General features: G+C 36.6%; 1 protein-coding gene across 1 annotated transcript in view; it reads right to left on the bottom strand.

Annotated features, from left to right (window-relative positions):
* Positions 1 to 26,686, bottom strand: part of LOC125061914 — a 109,147-nt gene that overhangs the window by 50,227 nt on the left and 32,234 nt on the right. Inside the window, exons 2-4 of the mRNA XM_047667552.1 lie at positions 11,204 to 11,265; positions 4,413 to 4,519; positions 2,340 to 2,472 (exon numbers count right to left, since the gene is read on the bottom strand). Coding sequence (XP_047523508.1) covers positions 2,340 to 2,472; positions 4,413 to 4,509 — 230 coding nt within the window. The 5' untranslated portion in view covers positions 4,510 to 4,519; positions 11,204 to 11,265. The remainder of the gene's footprint in view (positions 1 to 2,339; positions 2,473 to 4,412; positions 4,520 to 11,203; positions 11,266 to 26,686) is intronic.

Raw genomic sequence — 26,686 nt, 5'->3', positions numbered from 1 at the left:
AGAGCAAGGTGATACCTCTCCAATTGCTGCATTGGCTTAGATCACCTTTTTTGGGCACAGTTATAAGAAGGCCCCTGTTCCAGTCCTCCGGAAGCTTCTCGCTGGTCCAGATTTTGCCAATCAAAGGTGTTAGCGTGTCGACTGTGGTAGCCAAGTCCGCTTTTAACATTTCTGCAGCTATTAAGTCGAGACCTGGTGCTTTACCAGTCTTAAGACCCATGACCGCTCTCGCTACCTCATCACGTGTGGGTGGTTCGACGTCGATGTCAAGTAGCCTGGGTGGTGGAGAAGTATATTGCGGGGCATCTGACGTAGACAAAGCTGTGGGCCGAAAGGTTTCCTCAAAGTGCTCACGCCAGCGTCGTAGTTGCCCTTCTGAAGTTACGATAAGCTGACCATCTTTTGATTTTAGAGGCTTCTTACGCTGACTTCTCTTCCCTGCCAAGATATTAGTAGCTTTATAAAGTTCTCTCATGTTGCCGGTGTTAGCGGCAGTTTGAGCGTGGTCAGCAATACCGTCAACCCACAACCTTCTGTCATTACGCGAGCTGCGATAGATTTTCTTACGAATCTGTCGATACTGCTGCCTGAGGTCGGCTTGTAGTAGCTCGTCGTTGGTTCCTAGCAGTTTTAGGTGGAGTTCCCTACGGTCGTTTATCAACTGCCAAGTGGTTTGTGACATCCAATCCTCGCGCGGGTGCTTAGTGTGACCTAAGACGAATGAGCTGGTCTCTGTGTAGGCCACTTTGATGCGTTTCCACTCTTCGTCTATTGAGTCATCGTCAGCATGCAGTCCTGTGAAGCGGTTACGAAGTTCAAGCCTGAACTTATTCATAGTTTCAGGGTCTCGCAGTTTAGTGACGTCAAACCTTCTTCCAGCCCTACCAGGAACACCGGCTGGTCGCGCAACCGCAACCTTAAGTCGCATTTCGGCAACAACCAGATGGTGGTCGCTGTCAATATCAGCGCCTCTTCGGTTTCGGACATCAAGGAGCGACGAGCGCCAGTTCGAACTGATAGCAAGGTGGTCAATTTGGTTTTTCGTTAAGCCATCAGGGGAGTTCCATGTGTACTTATGTACATCTCTATGAATGAAAAGTGTCCCACCGATGGTCAGGTCATGGTGTTGGCAAAACTCTATAAACCGTTCACCATTCTCGTTTCGCGCACCAAGTCCGTGTTTTCCCATGTTACGCTCACAGTTGCTGTTTTCGCTTCCAACCTTTGCGTTAAGATCCCCCATGACGATCACAATGTCTTGTTTCTTAATACCTTTAAGTGTGGCATTTAGAGTGTTATAAAAGTCATCCTTGGTGTCTTCCGCAGACGTGTTGGTGGGAGCGTAACACTGCACAATGGAGATCTTCCGGGCTCTTGAGTTGAAACGGGCCCAAATGATTCGGTCTGAGATCGGTTTCCAGTCTAAAAGGCTTTTCTTTGCGGAGTTAGAGAGGAGGAAAGCGACACCATATTCAAGGTCGTCATCCTCATTTTCCTTCCCGGAGTATAGAAGAGTTAGGCCTTTGGACGTTCTCAGTTCGCCAAAACCATTTCTACGCACTTCGCTTAAGCCCAGTATTTGCAGATTGTATCTAAGCATTTCTGCTTCTGCTTGTGCTAGTCGAGTGTCGTTGCTAAGCGTTTTTACATTCCAAAAAGCAATTCGTGTCCGTGATTTAATGCCAAAGGTCGTCGGTAAAAGATCGGTCCGGTTTCTCACTGTTTCGGTTTCTTGAATCATTGATGGTTTTTCAGGCAAGCAGGAGATTAGCCCACTGTGCCCTAGTCTGATAGTGGGGCTGCCACTTTAGAGCTTCCAGACAAGCTCGGTTTTATGCGGGTTACCTCCCTAGTGAGTAGATTCTGTTTTAAGGCGCAGAATATTCGCCTTTTGCCCTGCATCCTCAGCTCAACTGCAGCTCTAGGTAGTGGGCACGCGAAAGCGTGGCTGCAGTAGGTCCCAGGGTGGACGACTAGGACGTGGATGACTCGGACTGGCCGGGGTTCTGCTTAAACTAGTGTTCCACTACAAAACACAGCAGCTGGTCTTATTTGGCTTTTTCTAGGCAATGCTGACCTCACTCCATCAGCGATTCCCACCAACACCATCCCCAACTTCCCACCCCGATATAATGATCAATATAAAATAGAAATAACACAGCCATTATATCTAATAAAGGATAAGTAGGTACCAGAGATTTTTTTAATTTTTTTTTAACATTTCTAAAATAAGTTTTGGAATACTTTAAAAACCTATCCACTATTCTCTTTAACTTGGGTTCGTCGTTCAAATGTATAGAAAATTAAAATAAATTTTTCAATAAATATATAAAACTTACTTTCTCCTGGTCTGCCGTTCAGCATCAAGTAGTTCGCTGGTAGAACTGCTTTTAGGGTCCGGAGAGCTGTCCACGCGTCGCCGCTTGAACATACGGCGCAAGCCGCGCAGAAACCGACCAGTGCGACCTTCGCCTGGAAAAATACAGGTCTCATTTAATTTACACCTGGCCGAGTTATGCTATATTGATAAAATTTGGGTTGATACAACCAGGCTCCAGAAGATAAACCACTCCTTATATGGAAATTATATTCGTTTTTACAACAAACTCCCAAGCGAAATTATAGAATTATCGTTAAACGTATATTAATCAATAAAGATTTTTATAAATTTGACGAATATTTATGATCCTAATCCTTGGGATTGATTTGCTCTAGTTCAAAAAATTTGACTCAAAACTTAGCGATTTAAAAGAGTGGCGGAAAGTTTCTTTCCAGTTCTTCTTGCCCGCTCTACGCACTACTTGCGAACAGTAGGTAAATGTTCAGTAAATGTTAATTGAGAATTAAGTTTAATTAAGCTTTTTATAAATTTGACGTAACTTAAATGATCCTAATCCTTGGGATTGATTTGCTCCAGTTCAAACAATTTGACTCAAAACTTGGCGATTTATAAAGAGTGCGGAGAGTTTCTTGCCAGTTCTTCTTGCCCGCTCTACGCCCTAGTTGCGAACAGGTAGTAAACGTAAATTGAGAATTAATTTCTTTTTTATAGACAGCCTTCTGTCTGAATTAGATGTTAAGTGAAACCACCGCCAGACGCTCACATTTCCAGAGGGCTCGCAATTACGTTGCCGGCCTTTTAAAATTGGTACGCCCTTTTGAAGGAGGTCTTGAAGATTAGTTTTGTACAGACTTACGCCCGAACCAATAATCAATCCACAATCTCAGATTGTTTTCAAGACCGTAACAATCGATCGATCTCCTATCTGCATCCCAATAACCAAGCCCTACGAAGACAATCCATTTTTGGCGACGGATAAAATGCTCTTTTTCGTTCCATTTTAAATAAAACCGTACAAATAACATTATAATATACATGTGTATGTTTAAAACATAACAAACAGTTTTTTTAATTATTTAAAACACTGGTGTAAGTTAAAATCTGTTAAAATAATTAAAGTGTTGAAATCGAGCTTTCGTCAACTGTCATTTTCATACAAAGGTCTATCCAACCACCGATCCGACCTCCCATGTATAGCTTGTATCGACAGATAGCTATTACAATCCGTCGATTGGTTATTGGCACACATGTTACAACATTTGGATTAAGATTACTATCTCAGATGGTGGATTATGGATTGAGATAGGTTATTGGGTTCGGGTATTAATAAACCACCAAGACCACCGAGGTCAGCAATCTACCACGGTCCAATTGCTTTCGTATAAGTAACGTAATATTCTTGCGTTTTACTAAAATGTTCTGTTATAATTTATTTTATTAAAATTTAATGTATTTTTTTGCGTGTTGTTCCCACGAGAATGTAAGCGCGTGCTCCTATTTCACCATGCCTCCTGCTTATAGAGGACAAATCTTTGTTTTTAATTTATTATTATTAATTTCTTAAGACGTCATGTGGAACATGGTATAATGGTTGCAGCTTTTTACAAACATTGTGTAAAACAAAAAACTTGGCGATTAAAAAGAGCGGCGGAGAGTTTATTGCCAGTTCTTCTCTTCCGTTCTACGCCCTTGATATGAGAACTGGCAGTAAATGTAAAATTAGAAGCATTTAATATTTTTAGATTTTATGTATGAGACATTAAGGTTTTTTTTTATATAATAGGGGGGCAAACGAACTTGCGGGACGACCAAAAAGGGCAGTCTGCGCAGCCCATAGACACCCACTTTTAGTGGGTGCGTTGCCGGCCTTTGAGGAAGGAGTAGACTCGCTTTTTAAACATTTGGAGGTCGTATCTCTGAGGGAAGACCCCCTCCCCCCCCGGGAGCCGATTCCACAGTTCGCTAGTTTGCAAAAGAAAATGCCTTGTGAAACGGACTGTGGAAGACCTCCAACCATCAAGATGATGCTGGTGAAATAATGTCCAGTTAAATCTTTATCTGGTACACCTACCATGTGTGTGGTTGTCGGCGTGCGGCGGTCGGTAAGGCGGCTCCAGCGAGCCCTCACGCACGCACGACATCAGCCCCGCGCCGCCGCCGCCCGACATCCGCACTGCCCTGAAACACAAATAATTAGTATTGGCTCTTTAATTAATCCATCTTTTTAATTGTTGAAGTTATACTTCTTTTTCCGCGTTATGGAAAAATTATGAGAGTAAATTTTTACGATGCGCGCGCACACCGTCACGAAAAACCGACACTCTGAAGTTAGCTATCAACATTTTAGTTTAATGTGATATTTAAATAAACTTTATTTAAGATAATGCGTTATAAAAAAACTTTCAATGTATTATATACCTTTTTTCTATTGTTAGTGTCGTTTTTTCTACAAACGTAAAATAAGTCGAAAGATAAAAATTTTGAAATGATTTTTATCTTCAAGTAAAACTTCTAACGCGTGTTCATAAGTACACACACATATCGAGTCACTTAAAAATTAAAAAGCACCTATATATACACGACTATATATTTTATTGATATTCACTTAGTTTCATTTATAGTAAAACAAATAATACATAAAAATTATAAGAAGCAGCGGGCGGCCTTATCGCTAACAAGCGGTATCTTCCAGGCAACCCTTGTAAGGAAAAAACTAAAAAAATAAGTGATGGGTAAAGTGCAAGAAGTGTATATACAAATCTTAAAAAAATAAGTAAACAACCACTAACATAATCCTACTAATATTTCAAACGCGAAAATTTGAATGTTTGCTACCCTTTCCCGTACAAATTACTGAATGGATTTGAATGAGACTTTACAATAATATAGCTTATAGATCAGAATAAAACATAGGCTACAATTTATAATTAAATAGTGAAAAAAAATCTACCATCTGCGAACTATTTTGTCGTGCGCTTCCAAAACCGCTAGAGTTACACATATTATGTAATGAATGAAAGAAATGTTTATCTTAAATAGTCATTATCTTTGGCCATTATTTCTACGCAACGCTAATATAAGCTACTCGAAATACTAATCGCAGACGAAGTCGCTAGTCCAACCAGCTGGTCTAAAATATTAAAAAAAAAAAACTGTAAAAAGCTAATCTCACGGATTCATGAATTGCGATGAAGAAAAAGAATGGAAAATACAAGAATTACAAAAGTCACGATTGAGTAGGATAGGATATGGTTAATTAATGTTTATGAAGAAGAGTTTCAAGATATGTTAGGGTGGTGGTAGCCAATCGTATGGAATCAGAGTCGTATCGCGTTTGTTTGTTAAAATATAAAATAAAATAAAAATTTATTAATTCATTATTACAATGAATTACAATGGGTAAGATTTGGGAAAGGAAAAGGTGTTTAACCTATACCAATTCAGATTAATTTTTGGCATAGCCAATTTCTCCCCATGTCTACTTCCACAGTCCATTCCCTTGACTTAAAAATATTTATGTTTTTGTGAACGAATATGAACATTTCTAAAATATATATACAGGGAAGTGATGCAATATTAAGCTTCTAAAACAAAGCTAGTATATGGTTGGTTATTTCGACTATGTGTTTTCCCACGAGAATGTAAGTGCGTGCTCCTATTTCACCATTCCTCCTGCTGAAAGAGGACAAATCTTTGTTTTTAATTTAGGTTATTATTATTATTAATTACTTAAAATGTCACATGGGACATGGTGTAATGGTTGCAGCTCCTTACAAACATTTTGTAAAACAAAAAAATGGCGATTAAAAAGAGTGGCGGAGAGTTTATAGCCAGTACGACGGCTCATTGGTCTAGTGGTTAGTACCCCTGACTGCGAATCCATGGGTCGTCCCGGGTTCGATCCCCGGCTGAGACACACATCGAGCTGAGCATTTGGTGTTGTGCTTAGGTCTTGGGTGTTTAAATATGTATTTATATGTGTATCTATAATATGTATGTATATTTGTTGCCTAGTACCCATAACACAAGCTTCACCAGCTTACCATGGGACTAGGTCAATTGGTGTGAATTGTCCAATCATAAAAAAAAAAGTTCTTCTCTCCCGTTCTACGCCCTTGATTTGAGAACTGGCAGTAAATGTAAAATTAGAAGCATTAATATGTATTTCTTTACTGACAAGTCATAAGTGTATATTATGTTACCTATGTGATTAAATGATTTTTTACTTTACTTTATGAAAGTGACATTTGACATATTTTGACACTGACGCGTGACCGATGAGCACATTATAATTCCTTTGCGATTTTACGTTAATCTCACTTCTATGGTTTCTGGTTAAATTGTATCCAGGGAAGCCATTTTGGAATTTCGTTAATTTATTAACTATACGCAACTCGGGTTGCGGTTATGTAATACTATCGTTTAATTAATAAAATAAATAAATCAGTGGCGTTACAACCTCTTTAGGTCTTGGCCTCAGATGTCTGAATCTGTTTCGTGATCATTTTCAAATCTAATAGGCAAGTAGGTGATCAGCCTCCAGTGCACACGCGGTCGACGTTTTGGGTCTAAGACATGTCGGTTTTCCTTCACCATTCGTACAAATGTTAAATGCGCACGTAGAAAGAAAGTCCATTGGAGCACAGCCGGGGATCGAACCTACCACCTCAGGAATGAGAGTCGCACGCTGAAGCCAGAAATCTAAGAACCAGAATCCATGTAGGTGATCAGCCTCCAGTGCCTGACACACGCGGTCGACTTTTTGGGTCCAAGACATGTCGGTTTTCCTTCACCATTCGTACGAATGTTAAATGCGCACAGAAAGAAAGTCCATTGGTGCACAGCCGGGGATCGAACCTACGACCTCAGGAATGAGAGTCGCACGCTGAAGCTGCCAACTCTGCTCTATACTATCGTTTACGTGAATTAAATAAAATATTTTTTATATAACGCTACAAACGGATAGGCGGCTCTTCTGATGTTAAATTAAAACGAGTCCCAAAGGCTTGCTACGTTGCTTTGTCAAGAATAGGTACGTTTGAAGGACCCTGACCCTAAGTCGAATTGGTTCAGAAATACTTCAGTGGGCAGCTGGTTCCTTATTGTGGGGCGCGGCAAATTAATTAATAATAGCTTAACATTTATTATAAACTAGCTGGCCTGGCGAACATCGTACCGCCTAAGAGTCGATTCTTGATTTTTTTTAAATACTTATTCTGCTATTCGGGACACCGGTCTAGCTAGTAAGATAAAAAAAAGAAAGTTGATAAGACAACAAATACATTATGTCAAAAAATAAAAATTTACCTTCCCGGAACCCCTCCACTAACATTTGAACTTTATGATATGGTATTAAAGTTCAAATTGACTTTTAAGTATTATTACGAATATTTTGTATCTATAAGTGTTGTTCTTAGACTTTTTCACTCAATTTTTTCAATTTTTCTCTCCGTTAGAACCATCCTCGTACTTCAAGGAATATTATAAAAAAAGAATTAGCAAAATCGGTTCTGCTGCTCTCGAGATTTGCGCTTAGCAACACATTCCGCAATTCATTTTTATATTATAGATATTATTACAATGTACGGCCCTAAATCAAAACCAAAACCACAGCACACACGCATTACCCCTTGGCCACAGTCACCTTCGGCGCGGTTTGCGGCGCGATTTGCGGCGCGCAAAGCGGCGAGCGGCAAAAACAAATTGAGCAAATTGTATGAAGTATGCCACAGCTATCGGCGACGCGCATTGCGGTGCGACCTGCGGCGCGGTGGCTACCCGCGCGTCGGCGGTGGCGACGGCCTGCGCGGCGTGCGAGTGAAACAAATGCACTCGGGAGTATCGAGGCGGCCACAGCTCAGAGCGGCGCGCGCAGCGGCAGAGGTGGACGCATTTAGCATCGCGCGACCAAAACAAATAATTTTGTTTTTATCGCGCATTGAGCTCATATAAAATAATTGATACAGAACAATTTATTAGTGAAATACTGAGTAGACCAGCAATATGGATGTCAAACATCCACATCATAAATATAGGCATGTTATAAAAAAATTGTGGGACGAAATAAAACTAACTAATATCTCTAAATACGTCCACCGCTGATGCCGCCGCGGTCGCAGCTGGTCGAGCTGTGGCATATCACCGCAAACCGCGCCTCTCACAGACCCTCTCGCCGCGCCGCGCTCCACACCTCCAGAAACTGTGGCCAAGCTCTTACACTTGAAACGAACCGAATGGGAAAAGGGAAAAAACTTTTTTTAATTTCACTCCTTATATTTTTTTTCTTTGATTATTGTTATTTTGTGCGTTCATGTGTGTGTGCTTTTGTTAGTAATAAATGTAATGTCGATGTCTAAAAAGCCTAAGGGACGCCCACAAGGCAGTCATCACAATCCATGGTCATCCATTTTTTAAGGCTTTTGAGGGGACAAAACAATTGGAGGTCGTCTTCGAGGAGGAAATCTTCCAGGGAGACCCCCACCAGAAGTGAAAAAAGTCAAAAGTCAAAAATCATTTAATCATCACAATGTACACTTATGAACGTCAAAAAAGAAATGTATATGAAATACTTCTAACTTTACATTTAGTGCCAGTTCTCAAATAAGGGGCGGAGAACGGAAGAGAAGAACTGGCAATAAACTATCCGCCACTCTTTTCAATCGCCATGTTTTTTTTACACAACGTTTGTAAGGAGCTGCAACCATAACACCATGTCGCTACAGTTGGCTTCAAAGAAACTGTCTTGTGAAGTGGACCGAACTAAAATGGAAAGCTTCCAGCATCCCTGACCTGCTACCTCCCGCCAATTACTGGCTTGCAGCTGCAGTAGCTCCTCTCTGTCGATCCAGCAGTACCTAGGCAACCCATGCCCCTATACCCCAGCCAATGTATTCCATGGGAATTATGTTGGGCTTGGCAGAAAGTCTTTATAATAAGAGAAATGCACAAAATCCTTGGTTCAAACGACTCAAAGTTCGAGAATTCCCTTCGAGCAAGGTCAGGATGCTGTTTATCCACAGGGTCAAGGCCACATGCGCGATCGATAGGAGGCTGCGAGCGAGATAAATATATGACTTTTTAACTGTTAGAACGGGACACTAATAGATTTTCTCGTTTCCCTTATCGTAAAGAGTTAGTATATCGATCATATTTTACTCTAACCAATGTTATGAAACCTAAGTTAAGTAACATATTAATTAGGGGCTGTTCAAGTATTACGTAAGCAGATTTACTGCAATTTATTCTTAACCTTTGCTGATGAATTAATTCAATATTTTAAATCCAATTAAGGTAGTAAGTCAACAACAGGTATTATATTAATACCAATACATAATAATATTATACAGGTATTATATTAATACCAATACATAATAATATAATACAGGTATGGTATTATATATTTAAGAAATGTATTAAAGAAAAGCTGTGTAAAAAGGCTTACTATAAAGTTAACGATTATCTAGTTGATAGAAGGGGCTGGGACTAGTGCTAGGCGACTTCTAATTAATTTGCGATATTTGTTTTAAAATAAGTGTCGTTTGATGATTTGCTATTTTAAATGAGTAAAATTTTAAAATGTTGACTATGCTAACTTCAGGGTGTCGGTTTTCGGTTACGGTGTACGCGCGCATCGTAAAAATTTACTCTCATCATTTTTTCCTAACGCGCCAAAAGTAATAATAAAGTTGGACCTCAAGTAGATTTGTCAAGCGTGACCAATAATAATAATAGCCTTTATAGCTTTAAAATACTTATGCTACTGAACAAATGTGAAGTAGTATAAACACTAATAATTAATCAGCAAGCCGGTTAATTTCTGTTTTAGCTTGTCCTTGGACATAGGCCTCCTCTAAGAGCATCTCGGTGTCTAGCTTTACGTAGGTTATCATACTAGAGCGACTTTATAATATCATCTTCCCATCTCTTTATTTGTTTTCCTCGTTTTCTTTTGTGAGGAACCCATTCTATCGCTTTTTTCCTCCATTTATCTTTGTCTTCTCTCATAATATGTCCTGTCAAATAAGCGTGACAAATAATGATGAACAAAACCAGAGACACCTTAAATGGTCCGCAATTTAATTATCGAGAAGACGTTTTTCTCTCTTAATTAATTCAACGAAGATTTCTATCGAGAGAAACTTGATATTTTAACACGATTTGGATTTCAATTAGGCGTTCTACTAAGTGTAACAGTTGTAACTCTGGGGCTGTTCGATTTCCGGTCTATTCGGATTTACTTTAAGTCTTTAAAAATTAATAGAATACCTTTCACTAGGAACTAGGTATCCAGAATCGTCATAGATTAACCAATTTTGATAAAACTTGGATTGCTCCTACGTATAGCTGATTTAATCTGCCCCGGTCTGTTTTGTATCGATAAATTGTTGATGCCGCCTTCTTGCTCGGTGGAGCTAAGCTAAGGAAACTTGGTGGAGAGGATTGGGAGAAAAATGCTGAAAACAGAGAAAGATGGAGTCAATTGGAGGAAGCCTATACTCATTAAGAGGTTTTTGGGTGAAATTTTATAAATACAGTCAAAACCTGGTTTACAGAAACACACACATATTTGGTCGTAAAAACCGATAGTCGTAACAGCTGATATCGTTGTTATTAAGTACCAAATACAATAGAACTCAATTGATCCCAACGGCCCAAGAGTCTCTACTCCAAAGGGAACAAAATTGGAGGAAAGACTCTTTATATTTGAGCCATTTATAAAAGTTATTAAATACATTTAACTAAGAAATATCTAACTTGGCTGTTGTGTGTGATGTGTGTAGGTACGTGAGAGTGTGTGGGTGTGCTCCATGCAGGTGATCATATTATAAGCCGAAATATCAATCTTTTAAATGTTATACATACCCCTTAACTTATGGATTTGTTACGACGCCGGTTGCCATGGTGACCGGCGGCCAATACACGACCTGAAATGGAAAATTATTTGTTAATTCACACTTCGAAAGAACTCTAAAGGATATCGTTCTGAAGCTATATATAGAGTAGCGTTATTAGTTTTTTTATAAAGTATAATGTATCTATAGATGCAATATTTGTGAATATGTGACCACCATGTATCTTATAATAATATAGTTATTTTATTTTAGTATAGTAGTTTTGTGTTCTAGATACATGGTCTTCACGTATTAATTATCCTAATTATCAAATCAATGTATACAAAATATTTTAAAAACTATTTTAAAAGAGTAAGTATGGAGTTTGTTGCCCATTCTTCTGCATATTAAACTACCTTTTGGAAGGGGCTAATAATCATTATTTTTTTATATAATTTTTAACTTGAAATTTTGACTGTAAAAAGTGCATTTTTAATAGGCTTAATAATTGACTTGACACAATAGGGCTCGCGAGTGCGTTGCCGGCCTTTTAAGTTTACGCTCTTCCGAAGAACCCTAAGTCGAATGAATTTAGTAATTTTTTTAATTGGAAACGATTCGACTTAGGGTCCTTCAAGAAAAGAGCGTACCAATTCTTAAAAGGCCGGCAACGCACTTGCGAGCATTCTGGCAATGTGAGTGTTCATGGGCGGCGGTATCACTTAATACGTGAGTCTCCTGCCTATTTCCCTCCTATTATATAAAAAAACGGTATTTAAATTCAAACCACAAATTTCAATTTCGTATTTAAATTCAGGTTTTCTGGGTTTCAATAGATTTTCATGAGAGGCTTCAGAGGGGTCGCGGTCAAGTTGAACAACTCTTTTGTTCCAGAACAATCTAATAATAATATGTTAAATTCGCCAGTACGTATAGATATAGTAGACAACTACTAAGTGGTCAACACATTTTTAACATACCATAGCTAATTAATATACTCAGTGTTTCCCAACCATTTTTGTGCCCTGCCCCACCTTAGTTGATTTATAGGATATATAGGGAATTGATCACTGTTTAAATGACAGTACAAAATAAAATATCTAGAGGACTCTTTAATTTTCATCAAAATTATATGTACATACATAAGTAACACCTTTTCAATGTTATAAATAGATTTGGGTATGGTTAAGGACAAATTGTCATTGTAAACATCTTAATTTAGACTTTATTTTTTTTAGCAACTCATGGAAGAAAGATTGAATGAAGAATCAAGTGGATACATTGAAATTACTGATGAAAACTATGCAGTTATTGAAATTTTAAAAGATATCTCTATTGTTACTAAAAGTCCTTATAATACAAATCAAGTTAAATTAGCTTACCAATGATATAAACATTAGCATGAATTGTAAAAAAGTTTTGTATAAAGTATAATATTATGTAATTTGTTTAATAAAAACTAGCTGACCCGGCGAACTTCGTACCGCCTAACAGTCTAGCTGAACTAATTTAGGCTTTGATGAACGTAAAACAATGATACAAAATAATATATTTATATAGATAGAAACAAAAAAGTATTTTATTATGATCAATGATGATGAAAACAAACATACAGAATGAGAATAAAAATAAAAAAAAATAAAAATAATAATTAAGTAGGGGAGCGTGGGGCTAGTTGTAACAGTTTTACCAAATAATTGAATATCATGAAGTGTATTGGCTAAATTACTACTAAATAAACTTTAATCGATACTCTAACTATTTATCTATGAAGTCTAATCGAAATATTATCAAATCTACAGGCAACTATCTCACAATTATTATTTTTTTGAAAAAAGGGAAGTGTTACAACTTACCCCGTGGTTGGGGCTAGTTGTAACATCTGCTGGGGCAAGTAGTAACAACAAAAATGACACCTTCAATTGTTTAATTTTTTCACATCTTGGATCATTTTGCTTTGTATATAACAAAAACTAACTAGATATTTCTATAATGTGTTTTTTATGAAATAGTTAACTAGAAAAAAAATATAATCAACAAATTAAAGATTTAAGATTTTAACTATCTTTCTTATTCTGTACTGAAGTATAAAGTGCCATGTTGACATGATATAAGGACATGCAGTCTGTGCTCTGTTCACGTAGTTTTTAAAAGGGCCGTAGACTCCTACATCTCCTACAGGTTGCAAATTGTGGGAGCAATGGGAGGGAAACTATAACATGAAAACATTGTTTTCTTTGGCTTTTTCGACAACTGCAATATTCACATGTGAGCCATGATTATCAAGCAGTAACAGAACTTGCTCTTTCTTGGTAGGTTTCGCGTCTGTGATAAAATGATCTACAAAAATCAAAAATTCTTAATCAGTCATCCACTCTGAAGAATTACCAGCTCCAATGCAATCTTGAGGTCCACCGCGAATGAACATTTCTGAGTATTTAAGCCGGGGAAAAATTAACATCGGCCGTCAGTAACTTACAGCAATCTGGGGGCAAATTGTAACACGTTACAACAAATCCTAAGGTTTTGTGACAACTAGCCCCTTGATGTAGTTCTTAATATTTATCACGATAACTATTAAATCAACTTAGTAATCTTGAAAACTGTTATACATCATCATAAATAGTTATATCTTAGCATAAAATAAAATACATAAAACTTCAAAGCTACGAAAATAGTGAAACTAACCAAAAATTTACGTTAGTATAATTATAGGTTACCTGTCAACAATAATAGTCCAAGAGGTAGTGAACCCTGGGAGTAACGGTCTCCCTGTAAGGTTAGAAATTTGTATACTTACGATTTATGACATGCTAAGAGCAATAGCCATGACCTGGCAGGCGTCAGCCCTGCACGTCATCAGCCCCTTTATTTTTTGGACTGTTAAGTAAATTGAGTTTCAAAACTTGTTTCTGTAAATTTGAAAATTTAATAGGATAAAGTTTATTTATTGTACATCTTAAAAAAAAATTGACAGGCGATTACAATAAGCAGAAGTATATGACAGATCAATTAGAAAACGTACAGTTGATGAGGTAAAATAAACTTTATCCTGTATACTTAAAATTTTTATATGTTTTCAAGTAAACGTCTCAGAGTAAATATGTACAATGCCAGGCGGTTTTGAACAGCATAAGACCTTGACAGGCGAGGGGACAGCTGCTAAGGGCGTGCAAATAATAAATGTTACATGAACGCATACAGTAAATGCAATGTATTTTATTGGGTTTTATGCAATCTACATTATTTTTAACATTTATTTTCTTCAGCATCATCCGAAATTTCGCTATCACTGTTTTCATCATCATCTGATTCTTTAACAATGTTTTCCTCATCTGAAAATAGTAAAAAAAAAAAATATTTTAATGAATTAATAAGGTTGTTAAGAATTAAATATCAAGCTCAATTACATAGGACTGCGTATTAAATGTTACGGAATAAAATAGTTGTATGTTACCTGAAATGCATTCCTCAGTTTCAGTCGATTGTGCTGTGACTTTATCAGCAGGTCCTTGTAAAAGTATGTCGTATATAGAAGATGGAACCGTATTCCCCTCAAACCAATTAAATTCGTAACGACTATCAATTAAGTTCCAACCGTTATTTTCAGGTGTAAGAATTGTTTGTTCTTTTAAATTACAATTTCGCCATATATTTGTAATGTAGGTAGTTCTCAATAATTGTTGATGTAGTTCACGTTTGCAGGGTGGTAAATTCGATGAATCATAGCTTACTACTTTGATTTACTTTTATTCAACGTAGTCTCTGTAAATCGTACAGTTTTTTCGTCAGTGTCTTCGTTACAAATCACACAAACCACGTGTTCCAATTTCATCTTGCACTGAAATGTTAATATTAAGTACAACAATACACAATATCACTGCACAATTGATATTTAATTAATATTTATAATTATATATATAAAAATTCGAAATCACTCAACATAAGAAATGTTATAGCTCAAAGCATCTTCACAAGTAAAAATCATTGGCACAACTGACGAAATTCTTCTCTGTACATTTTTGCTCGAGAGCAGGTATACGTCCCTTCGTATTAGATAAACGGTCTCACTCGCACTATAGGCATTCACGCAACACCTCTCACTCGCACGTCCTTAACGCCTGACGCCTGTCAAGGTCTTATGCTGTTCAAAACCGCCTGGCATTGTACATATTTACTCTGAGACGTTTACTTGAAAACATATAAAAATTTTAAGTATACAGGATAAAGTTTATTTTACCTCATCAACTGTACGTTTTCTAATTGATCTGTCATATACTTCTGCTTATTGTAATCGCCTGTCAATTTTTTTTTAAGATGTACAATAAATAAACTTTATCCTATTAAATTTTCAAATTTACAGAAACAAGTTTTGAAACTCAATTTACTTAACAGTCCAAAAAATAAAGGGGCTGATGACGTGCAGGGCTGACGCCTGCCAGGTCATGGCTATTGCTCTTAGCATGTCATAAATCGTAAGTATACAAATTTCTAACCTTACAGGGAGACCGTTACTCCCAGGGTTCACTAGCTCTCCAGCTATAAAGCGTTTGCACACACCCACTCACTGAGCGAGCCGCCGGGCGGGACCCTGGCTGTGGTAAAGTGGTGTGGCACGTTATAAGTTTAAGATTAGGTAAAAAAAAAACGTGAATAAAATTCAAATTCCTATTGAAAAAGGTCTGTTACTATTTACCCCTGTTACAACAAGCCCCATGCTCCCCTACTTAAATTAAGTACCCTATACATAATTTATAATATTAAAAATTCACCTAAGAACCTTAAATAATATGTTTTTTTAGTGATTATATGGCATTAAGCCAATAAGTACATGTTTTTACTAAGACATGGATACGATCTGGCCTAACAAAAGAATAATACGTAATTTCCAAAACTCCTTATCTTAAAAATCATTTTAAATTCTCAGGTCCTTATAACTATATGTTACGCTCCTCCAATGAATGTTCATAATCTCTTCCTTCATAGGCAACTCAATTAGCATCTCCGCCATTAAGTGTAGGATGCCCAACTCCATATTATTGGCTACCTCCCAAAATCCTAACATCTCATTTATTCTGCATAAACATTTCTTAAACTTATCCTATCCTAATTAATCGTGACTTGTGTAATTCTTGGAATTCCTTTTCTTTTGTATTGCATCGCCATACATGAATCCGTGTGATAAGAGTTTTAGTTTGTATTATTATTTGTATTAGTTTAGATTAAGGTTCTATTTTTGTGTTATTCATATATCATTTAGTTTTCCACTTATTGCACTTTGCTCATCATATTTATTTTTTTAGTATTTCTCTTACTAGGGTTGCCTGGAAGAGATCGCTTGTTAGCGATAAGGCCGCCCGTTGCAAGTCTTATAATTTTTATGTTTTGTGTTGTTTGTGTTTATTTCTTTAATGCAACGAATTGTGAATAAATAAATAATTTAAGTCTAACTTGATATACTAAAAAGGATATTTATTAAGTAAGTGTCCACTATTACGGGTAGACACACTCTGTTCTAGAGTTCTATTTTACACTTACCACTGTTTAGCACTTAAGACTAACAATTTAACACTACTTCACTAATTCAAATGATCTTCTCACTAGGCCCGTGGTGTCAAGAAGTTATTCGGACTAATATCTGCTAAGATTCATCGTCAGACGTCAAGGCAGATTACAAAATACCATCCGTATCACCTATCCGTTCCACAACTGAGAGTTTCTTATAGGCAATTTTAGCCGCGCACTATGAGGAACAAGCTGCCCACTGATGGATTTCCGAAACTATTCGACTTGAGTTAGGGTCCTTCAAGAAAAGAGCGTACCAATTCTTAAAAGGCCGAGCGTCCTGGTAATGTGAGTGCCCATGGGCATCACTTAACATCAGATGAGCCTCCTGCCCGTTTGCCTCCTGTTACAAATAAAAGTTGAATAGCCGCGACATTCACGTGATGGTGGAGCATTCGTGGGCTCCAGGAGTTTTTTTATTAATGTGGCGACGTCATCAACATAAAGGTCCAGGAGGTAGTTATTGCGAATGTACCAGAGAGAATATATAATGAAAAAGTGTTTATATGTACTACTGTAAATTATAAATAGCAGTCGATCTTCGAAGCCGGAGATCGGAATGTTTAATATCCTGATGTTCCTCAAAATAGCATTTCCAACGAGAGATCGATAAGGATGCTTTAGTGAGCTGACCCAGCAAACCATAATCTGCTATATAATATCGATATAGGTGAAAATGGACGTGGTAGGATTATAAATAAAAAATATTAAATTAAATTAACCTATTATACATACATACATACATACATACACTAGAATTTTACATACATACATATTATATAATAACGGTTTTGTCTTAAGTTTTAATAACATATAGCCCTTCAGGTACTGAGGTTAAATTACGCAGTGGTTTTTTGGTGTATTCTGTACTTTAAGTTTTAAAAAACAAAAAAATATTTTTTCTAAAATATTAGTAATTTTCAACATTCAAAGTACTCTTATGTCTCTTTCTGTCTAATTGTGTTCACGCTTTGATAAAGAGAGATAGATGAGTTGCGTTAAAACGGTGTAATTAAAGAGTTTTCTTTTATTCATCAGACCCTATTTCCCGAAAGGCAGAGACCACGATTACGATTCACCAACTTTCATAACATTCACCAAGTTCGGTTGGGAACTTGGGCACCGTTTTATGAATGGGTTAATATAGCTAAACGGACATAGTAGAGAATTTTCATCTTTAATTGTAAAAGCAAAATCAATTGTACGGGATTCGAACTCACCACCTCAGGGTTAAGTTTTAAATCACATTAGGCCAGGTCCTAGTGGGAAAATTTAATTAAAACGCATTCCACAATATTTTCATCAGATTCTTCAATGATTATTTGCTTCTGTTTGCTGTACAGAATCCAGGGTTACGTTTAGAACATAAAAAATAAATCAGTGGCGCTACAACTCTTTAGGTCCTGAGATTTTTGAATTTGTTTCATGATCATTTTTCAATGTAATAGGCAAGTAGGTAATCAGCCTCCTGGGACTTACACCGTCGACTTTTTGGGTCTAAGACATGTCAGTTTCCACAAGATGTTTTCCTTCGTTCGAGCGAATGTTAAATGCGCACGTAGAAAATCCATTGGTGCACAGCCGGGGATCGAACATACGTCCTCAGGGATGAGAGTCGCACGCTGAAGCCACTAGGCCAACACTGCTCTTTAGAATATATATTTATATATTACAAAAGGCAACCTTGTAGCGGCCGAAATATATACTCGACAATACCTTGCAACACAATAACCTCAACGTGGGAATTGGAGCAAGAATATGTTGTATCTTTATATCGATAAATGAAAGTAACTGTTATAAGGTGGTAATGTTTGATGCGTATCACGCACTCGCACGTACAACCAGGGGCACTACCATTTAGTTCCGGGCCTCAGATTTCTGTATTCTGTTTCATTCTTTATTTCTGTTTCATGATCATTTGTGAAACTAATTGGCAAGTAGATCAGCCTCCTGTGACATACGTCGTCGACTTTTTGGGTCAAAAGCCGAATTCCTCATAATGTTTACCTACCCGGTACGAGCGAGTGTTATATGCGCACATTGAAAGTCCATTGGTGCACAGCCGGCTCGCTCCAGTTTAATACTATACTACCCACATTTTCTATACATATATATTATCTCTTAAGCCCTTCCTCAGGAATCAATATAGATACTGGTACTGGTTCATCAAAAAGAGACAGACGCGATGCCAGTCTCACTCAATCACTTCACGGGCCACCGCTTGCATCATAGACCCCACTATACTCCTCTGAGTACCGTCTCGCCTTACTAAGCACACCAAGCTATGCTTGCTGAGGCTTTAAGGAGAGTTTTTTCAGATGTAGCAACGAAAAATATGTTTTTAACAGATAAACTTGTGTCTTTTTATGGTTAAATTGGACTAGATTTAGAGATTCCACGTAGTAGAGTTTCGACAGTTTATTCCGGTGATCGACAACTGCCCGAGAACTACCAGCATGGCCAGTATAAAGAGTATCCCCTGCTATCGGCTACATATCATTTATGTGCCGAACAAGCAAGGTCGGGCATAGGACACAGCCTTGTGGGACCCCAGCGTTCACGAGTTTAAGGTTAGTCTGCTCCATCGATAACGACCTTGATGTTCAGCGAGAAAGCTGGAAAACAGTTGCATAATTACTAGGGGAACATAAGCTGGAAGCTTCATAAGAAGTGCTCTGTTCTACATTTTACTTACATATGTATTTTAATGTACAAATTGTATGAAGAGTCTCAGTAAAAAACTAAAATTCACGTGCACTTTTTCTTTTTCATGTGTTCTTGTATATTGTCCTAATCACTATTTACATATGTTTTAATTGCTTTGTTTTGTTCCATTACTTTTGTCTAAATAACTATGTATTACAGTTCTTGCTTACCTTATCTAATTTAAAGTGATAAGGCCGCTAGATCATTTGTATTTAGTTATGTCAATCTATACTAATATTATAAAGAGGAAAGGTTTGATTTTTTTGGTTGTTTGAAATGAATAGGCTCCGAAATTACTGGACCGATTTCAAAAATTCTTTCACCGTTGGCAAGCTACACTATTCCCGAGTGACATAGGCTATGTTTCATTTTCAAAAAAATTAGGGATTCTTACTAAAACTTGAATAATCTAACCCAAGGTGTAAAAAATAAACAAAAAACTTCCTTCAATCGTGTGCGCCTAATAGTTTTCGATTAATGATAGAACAAAATGATGTATTACAATTTTTCAGGACACATCACTATCTATAAAAAATGTCGAGACAGCATGTCTCTATCTTTTATAGTTATGTCACAATAAGCGTCCTTTTATTATTATTTTTTTATTACAAGACCACCGCTAGAAAAGGCTCTTTATTCGTACCTAGGTATTGATCCTTATCAAAATAATTACCAACGTTTCACATAAGCTACAATTTAATGGCATAACCACCAAAAAAGCATGGTGGATTGGTGTTCTCCTGCCTTTTCTCTTGAATAGTTTACTACTATGTAATATAGCAAAAATCTTAGCCACAGCAACGCTTGACCGAGTCTACTAGTTGTATTATATTTCTGTATGTAACGAAGTTTTAATAAATAAATAAAATATAACCGACTGAGACGACACGAAATAGAGTCTTAAAATAGACATTCCTTTATACTCTTTGGACACATCTATTTTTGGGTTAAGTGCGCGACGTCGGTTTAAGTGTTTTATACGTGTTCGTTATATTCTCATTCAACAGGTTTATTCTATACCGCCGAAAGCCTTTTAAAATACATATTGTCAAAAATATGAGGGTAGTTGGTAAATCACGTACTTCTTCAGTCTTATTTTTCATTTGAATTGCAGAACATCCTCTGTCGGGTCCGCTTGTTAATATAAAACGTTTTAATAGTATCAACAAAAAACTTTTAAACTTAGGAGGGTAGAATATAAAATGCAAAAATAACGCGTTTCGTTTGATTCTAATTGGTCAAAACGAATCATGTCACGTGTGGTATTGGGCTGTTGTGGACTAATTACGTGACTATTCGTTCCACAACGGAACGTTTTAAGGCAGTTTATACCGCGCAACACTACTATGAATTTCCACACCAATTTGACTGCAGGTCCTTTAGGAAAAGAGCGCACCAATTCTTAAAAATCCGGCAAACTTGCGAGCCCTCTGGCAATATGACTATGGTATCGCTTAACATCAGATGAGCCTCCGTCCGTCCGTCCGTCCCCCTGCTAAATAAAAAAAATCACTTTGATACGAAACGCTCAATTCGTCTTTTACATTTTCACAAGGGAGTGTATAAAGACTTTTCAACGTCCCAGTTTTCACGATATTGGCAAATTACAATTTCAAATTCATCGTATTTTCGGACTTCATTGAATTTTTAGCGCCTTTGTGATACCAAAATCTAAATTTTTATAAGAATTTAGGTCACAAACTTTTGAAAGTTTTAAACCTATATAAACTCTAGTTATGTAACCTAAGATTAGTTTACGTATAGTTACATATATATATATTTGAGTGAATATTTAAAAGCGTAAACAAAATCGCATACTTGAAGCCAATACGAGCCCTTTAGTTTTTAACACACTTATAAATTGTAATATAACATTCTCGTTTCCAATAATATTCAATTACATAAGTGTCACTTAGATTTATATTAGATAGTATTTCCGAACCCATTCGACTTAGGGTCCATCGAGAGAAGAGCGTACCAATTCTTAAAGGGTCGGCAACGCACTTGCGAGCCTTCTGGCAGTGTGAGTGTCCATGGGCGGCGGTATCCCTTAACATCAGATGAGCCTCCTGCCAGTTTGCCTCCTATTACATTAAAAAAAATTACGAACTCTTTAATGTCTTGTTTTTTGTTAATCCAATGTTATGTTAGTTATAAGCTCATATTTTAAATGATTAAAGCCAGTTGTTATCCAGCTTCAAACAAAGTGTTTTATTTAACATGTATCTGAACACACAATAACCGCCACCGTACTTAATTCTCTATAAGATTTTTTGACGTGATAACGTCTTTAAAATCGTTTTAGTCGGGTGACATGTTCAGAAACTTGTGTCACACCAAAACCTCACGAGCGCGATCGCAGGTATAACGAGAGAGAGACGGACCGATCTCCCGTCTCATCTCGAGCGCTGCCAGTCATTCCGTGAATGTATGAAGAAAAATGTATATCATAGTCGAATAAGTAAACTTGTCATTTTACATCCGAAATTTATCATCAAAAGTGTGAATAAAACGATAGATGTAATTTAAAATTTGAAAAAATTGTTATCTTCATTAATTCCTTACTTCCCAAAAACTTATATCACCAATAAGACGTTATCACGTAAACATCTCGATCGTAAACCTACTTTACAAACAACCAATATTTTTTTTGAAGTGAAACTTCTTTAAGCGCATTAAGGTAGAATTTTTACGGATGAAATGTCACAAAGATGTGCAGCGTTTTTGTCGAAGTAAAGGGAGAGAGCGATTGAGAGAGAGTGAGAAGGGCGAATTATCTTATAGAAATTATTTTTCAAATTAAAATTTCGTTAAGAGAATTTATGAAATATTTATATTTTATGCAAAATAATTTAATGAAATCTAATAAAATACCACGTGTTTTTATTATCGAAAAAAATCAATTTAAAAAAATAAATATTATTTGTATTAACATTGTCAATATTTTAATGACAATTAAATTTATTTCCTAACATATCTTCCTTTTTCTCTCCCTCTAAGTCTCGGAATTTTTTAGAGTTGTATAAATATGAACAAGACTTAAAAATTAGTTTGCCAAAGAAGTTTCACTTCCGACATGTGTACTTTGTAGGCACGCACTTTTTTTGCATCAGAGACTACCAATCTCCTGCTACTGTCAAAAAAATATAAATTTCTAACATTGATTAAAGCTAGTCACGTATGTGTAGCGCCCCTTGAACACATCCGTGCGCTCTCTAAATCAATAATGAAGTTCTACTCGAGTCGTGTGTCGACGAACTTTTGTAATTTGATCCTAAGTCTAGATTTACACTGCTATATATACTTTAAGGGGCTCGTATTGATCAAGGTTAAGCAATACTTGGCGCGGTCAGATGTATGATGGGTCATCGTAATAAATGGATATTATAGTGAATAAAATGAATATTGGCAGCAGTGTTGGCCCCTACTTGATTCAGAGAGCGTTTTTCCCTTTCGTAAATCTTTGAGCGTCTTTGTAAATAATATGTATTCCATATTTGGCTATATTTTAAGTGTAGGTATATAGTGTATACATTTAGTTAAAACTTGTATGTTATTGTGTTAACTATTTAAAATGTTGTTCCAAGATAACCTATATTTTTAGTATTGTGTTTTATTGACATAACTTTTACACATTTAATAAAACAATTTTTAACCGGATTGAAGTTATGTATTTACAATTATTTTACATACCGGACACCGTGAGCCATTTCTGCCAAAACCCTCCATCTTTTAGTCGATACCAACTCCGGGAAAATAAAAACAGATACAACTTTTTCTACAACTGTGATACTTTTTGACATTCAACACATTTCTCTTCAGTCACCGTGACCACGCACGCTGTAAAGCACGCGAAACGTCGGTTAAATTTAAAATTATGTAAAATAATTGTAAATTTGTAATAATACATTACTTCAATCCGGTTAAAAATTGTTTTATTCAACCTACCTTTTATCTTTCTTCTCTTTAATAACAATCTCTTCTCTCAATGCCAGAAGGCTACTCGCAAGTTGTCGGCCTTTTAAAAATTAGTTTTTAATCTAAGTCGGAATTGCTTCGGAAATATTTCGGTGGACAATATTCCACATTAGTTGCACGCAGGGCCTAAAAAAACATCGGTGGAACATCGATCTAGGTGATGATGAAACTCAACTGCAGATATTACAACTCCTCTGAACTCTGGCTCTACGGTAGAAGATGGAGAGAGACCCCACATTTCTACGCAACGCCAAGGGATGAAGCCGCACAGCCGTGAGATTCTGTTAATCCGTGAGTTCGCGTCGCACTAACGACGCCCCCTTCCATTTTTGTAATCTCATGCTATTCTTTTTTATTTTATTTTATATAATAGGGGGGCAAACGAGCTTGCGGGACGACCAAAAAGGGCAGTCTACGCAGCCCATAGACACCCATTTTTAGTGGATGCGTTGCCGGCCTTTGAGGGATTCTGTTAATCAATTTCTTTATTGTTTATCAGAATGCCATATCGTAAAATGACTGCTTCACGACTGATTTGAGCGCGACCGCCGCTGCGAAAACCGCTGTGTGAGTTCTAAAAGTGAGTTACAAAATCGCAAGGCAGAACTCACTCAGTTGTGGAACGACGGACGTCGAGGTGATACGGTTTGGATTTCGTATTCTTCCTTTGCGCTGACTCTTGGAACTTTCACTCTAAGTACGTTATTATTCTTACTAGGTTTATGGTATTTCGAAATGTGCCATAAAAGCCTCTCAAATTAGCGGCAACGCCTACACACACTTTGCGTGGGTTTTGACGAGTTACATACATTTGCATTTAGGTTAAGTTCACGTGTTACTGACAGACCGTATAATCCGGAAATCTAATTGGTACCAAGAACAAGAGAAACAAAAACTAATAGAGACTCTTGGGCCGTGAGGTTCAAGTGCACAGGCGCTAATTAAAGTTTTAAGTTGGCGCCTAATGCCAAATCTTAAAATGACTGATTTGAGCGCGACCGCCGCTGCGAAAGCCGCTGTGAGAGTTTGAAAAGTGAGTTACAGAATCGCAAGGCAGAGCTGGTGCTCTCCTAGCTCAATGAAAAAGTATCGCAATACTGCGAGGAAATGCTGCCATTAAAGGTACACTGCCACAGGGACCAAAATTTTTAAATTTATTTTGTTTTTACATTTTTTAATTATTATTAATCTTACGTATTAGTGTTAATTACTAACCAGTCTAGTCCATTCCTGACTTTGATATTTTTAGTTTTAAAACCCAATCTAATACATGTACCTATTATACATTGAATTAAACAGTGTATGTAAAACAAAAAACTTGGCAATTAAAAAGAGCGGCGGAGAGTTTATTGCCAGTTCTTCTCTTCCGTTCTACGCCCTAAATATGTATTTCTTTACTGACGAGTCATAAAAATACATTGTGTTACCTATATGAATAAATGCTCTTGAATAGGAAAACCGAAGAAACCTAGCAATATTAGAAAACTATGAAATGTACAGTCGGACATCGTTGAAACACCTGAATTGTCACATTACCAGTGACAAATGAATCATGAGTATTGTCTTTGTTATTTGAATGACTGCACGTTATCTGTAATAGGAAGTATTTAACATTGCTAAGTTAAATAGTCCGTTAATATAACTGTTAACAATGAAATACTTCTATAGGCGCATGAGGGTAAATTTTTTTACGGAACGTCATGGAGATGTGCAGCGTTTTTGTTGCAGAAAAGGGAGAGAGCGATTGAGAGAGAGTGAGAAGGGCGAATTACCTTACAGAAATTATATTTTTAAAATTAAAATTTCGTAAAGAGAATTTATGAAATATTAGTATTTTATATTTTATGCAATATCTCAAATGACGAATTGCAAAATAAAATGCCACGTGTTTTTATTATCGGAGAAATAAATTTAACAAATTAAATTTATAATTTGTATTAATTTTCGACACTTTTAATATTTTATTGACCATTAAATTCTTAACATATCTTCTTCTTAAGTCTCGGAAATCTAAAGTTTTAGATTTGTATAAATATGAACAAGACTTAAAAATTTGTTTGCCAACGAAGTTTCACTTTTTACATATTCAAGAATTTTTATTGAAATTATAATAATTCTGTGACCCAGTGCTATCTTGACCTGTGCTGACTCAGTCTGACACAAAAGAATCTACTTATCTCTGAAATAAAAGCGATCTAGAGGTCCATGTTTGTGTCAAAAGAAGTGCCTCATGTCAAGCCACAAATAGGAACGAAACCAGATTCAACCATAAGAATAACAACTGACTGATTTACAAATAAATTCAAGACAATATTAAATATTTATATACAACTAGCTGACCCGGCAAACGTGTTTTTGCCATGTATATTATTTCTAGGAAACATTTTTAGTTTAATAAAAATAACTATCTACAATAATAAAAAATAGGGGTTGATCGTAGAGGGGTGAAAATTAAGGACCTAACCGATATGCGCAAAAATTTCACTAAAAACGGTCGAGCTATTTCGGAGGGGTTTAATTACAAACACCGTGACACGAGAAGTTTATAATATAATAGATTCTACTATACGTGTGTACACTGAACTCATCTTAAACGGCTGGACAGATTTGATTGAATTTTGTATGCGTTTAGATTCACAAATCAGCCCGGCAGATTGCGCTGCAGTACATTCATACTTTGTTTAATATCCTAATCGCTTGACATGCAAGACATCGTCTATCGGGTCCGATAGTATCCGATAGTACTAACACAATATCAACATTACTAATATAGGAAGTAAAACTTATGTTACCTAGGACAGAACCTTGTAGAACGCCAGAGTAAAACTAATATAAACCGGCCAAGGACGCCAGGATGGGCAGGAAATGGGAGCAGCCAACTAGTTATATCTATTGTTAATCTATGACATTCGTAACAATATAGATTATGTAATACCAACGGAATTACCAGAGACAAATGTCCTCTAAACTACAATAGGCTAACGGATTCCAAAGCAACACATTTATTTTATTGGGTATTAGGTGGGGGAAAAAGGGAGCTTCTTAGAAAAAAACCTACCAATGAATCTTCCGCATCTTGAAAACTTATTTGCCAAATTGAAACGTAAGACAATAAATAATAGTTAAAAAAAACTAAAAAACACGCTTTTAAAGCTCATCAAACTAAAAACTCTGTGCCATATTTTTCGTCTATCGAGCAACCCACGCTGTTTCACAATAATACCAGTATTTTTTGTTCATTACCATTTTCAGCCTAAATTAGGGA

Source organism: Pieris napi, chromosome 24 (assembly GCF_905475465.1).
Source record: "Pieris napi chromosome 24, ilPieNapi1.2, whole genome shotgun sequence".
Lineage (NCBI taxonomy): Eukaryota > Metazoa > Arthropoda > Insecta > Lepidoptera > Pieridae > Pieris > Pieris napi.
The sequence above is the reverse complement of the archived record's forward strand: the minus strand, read 5'-3'. Positions and strand labels throughout refer to the sequence as shown.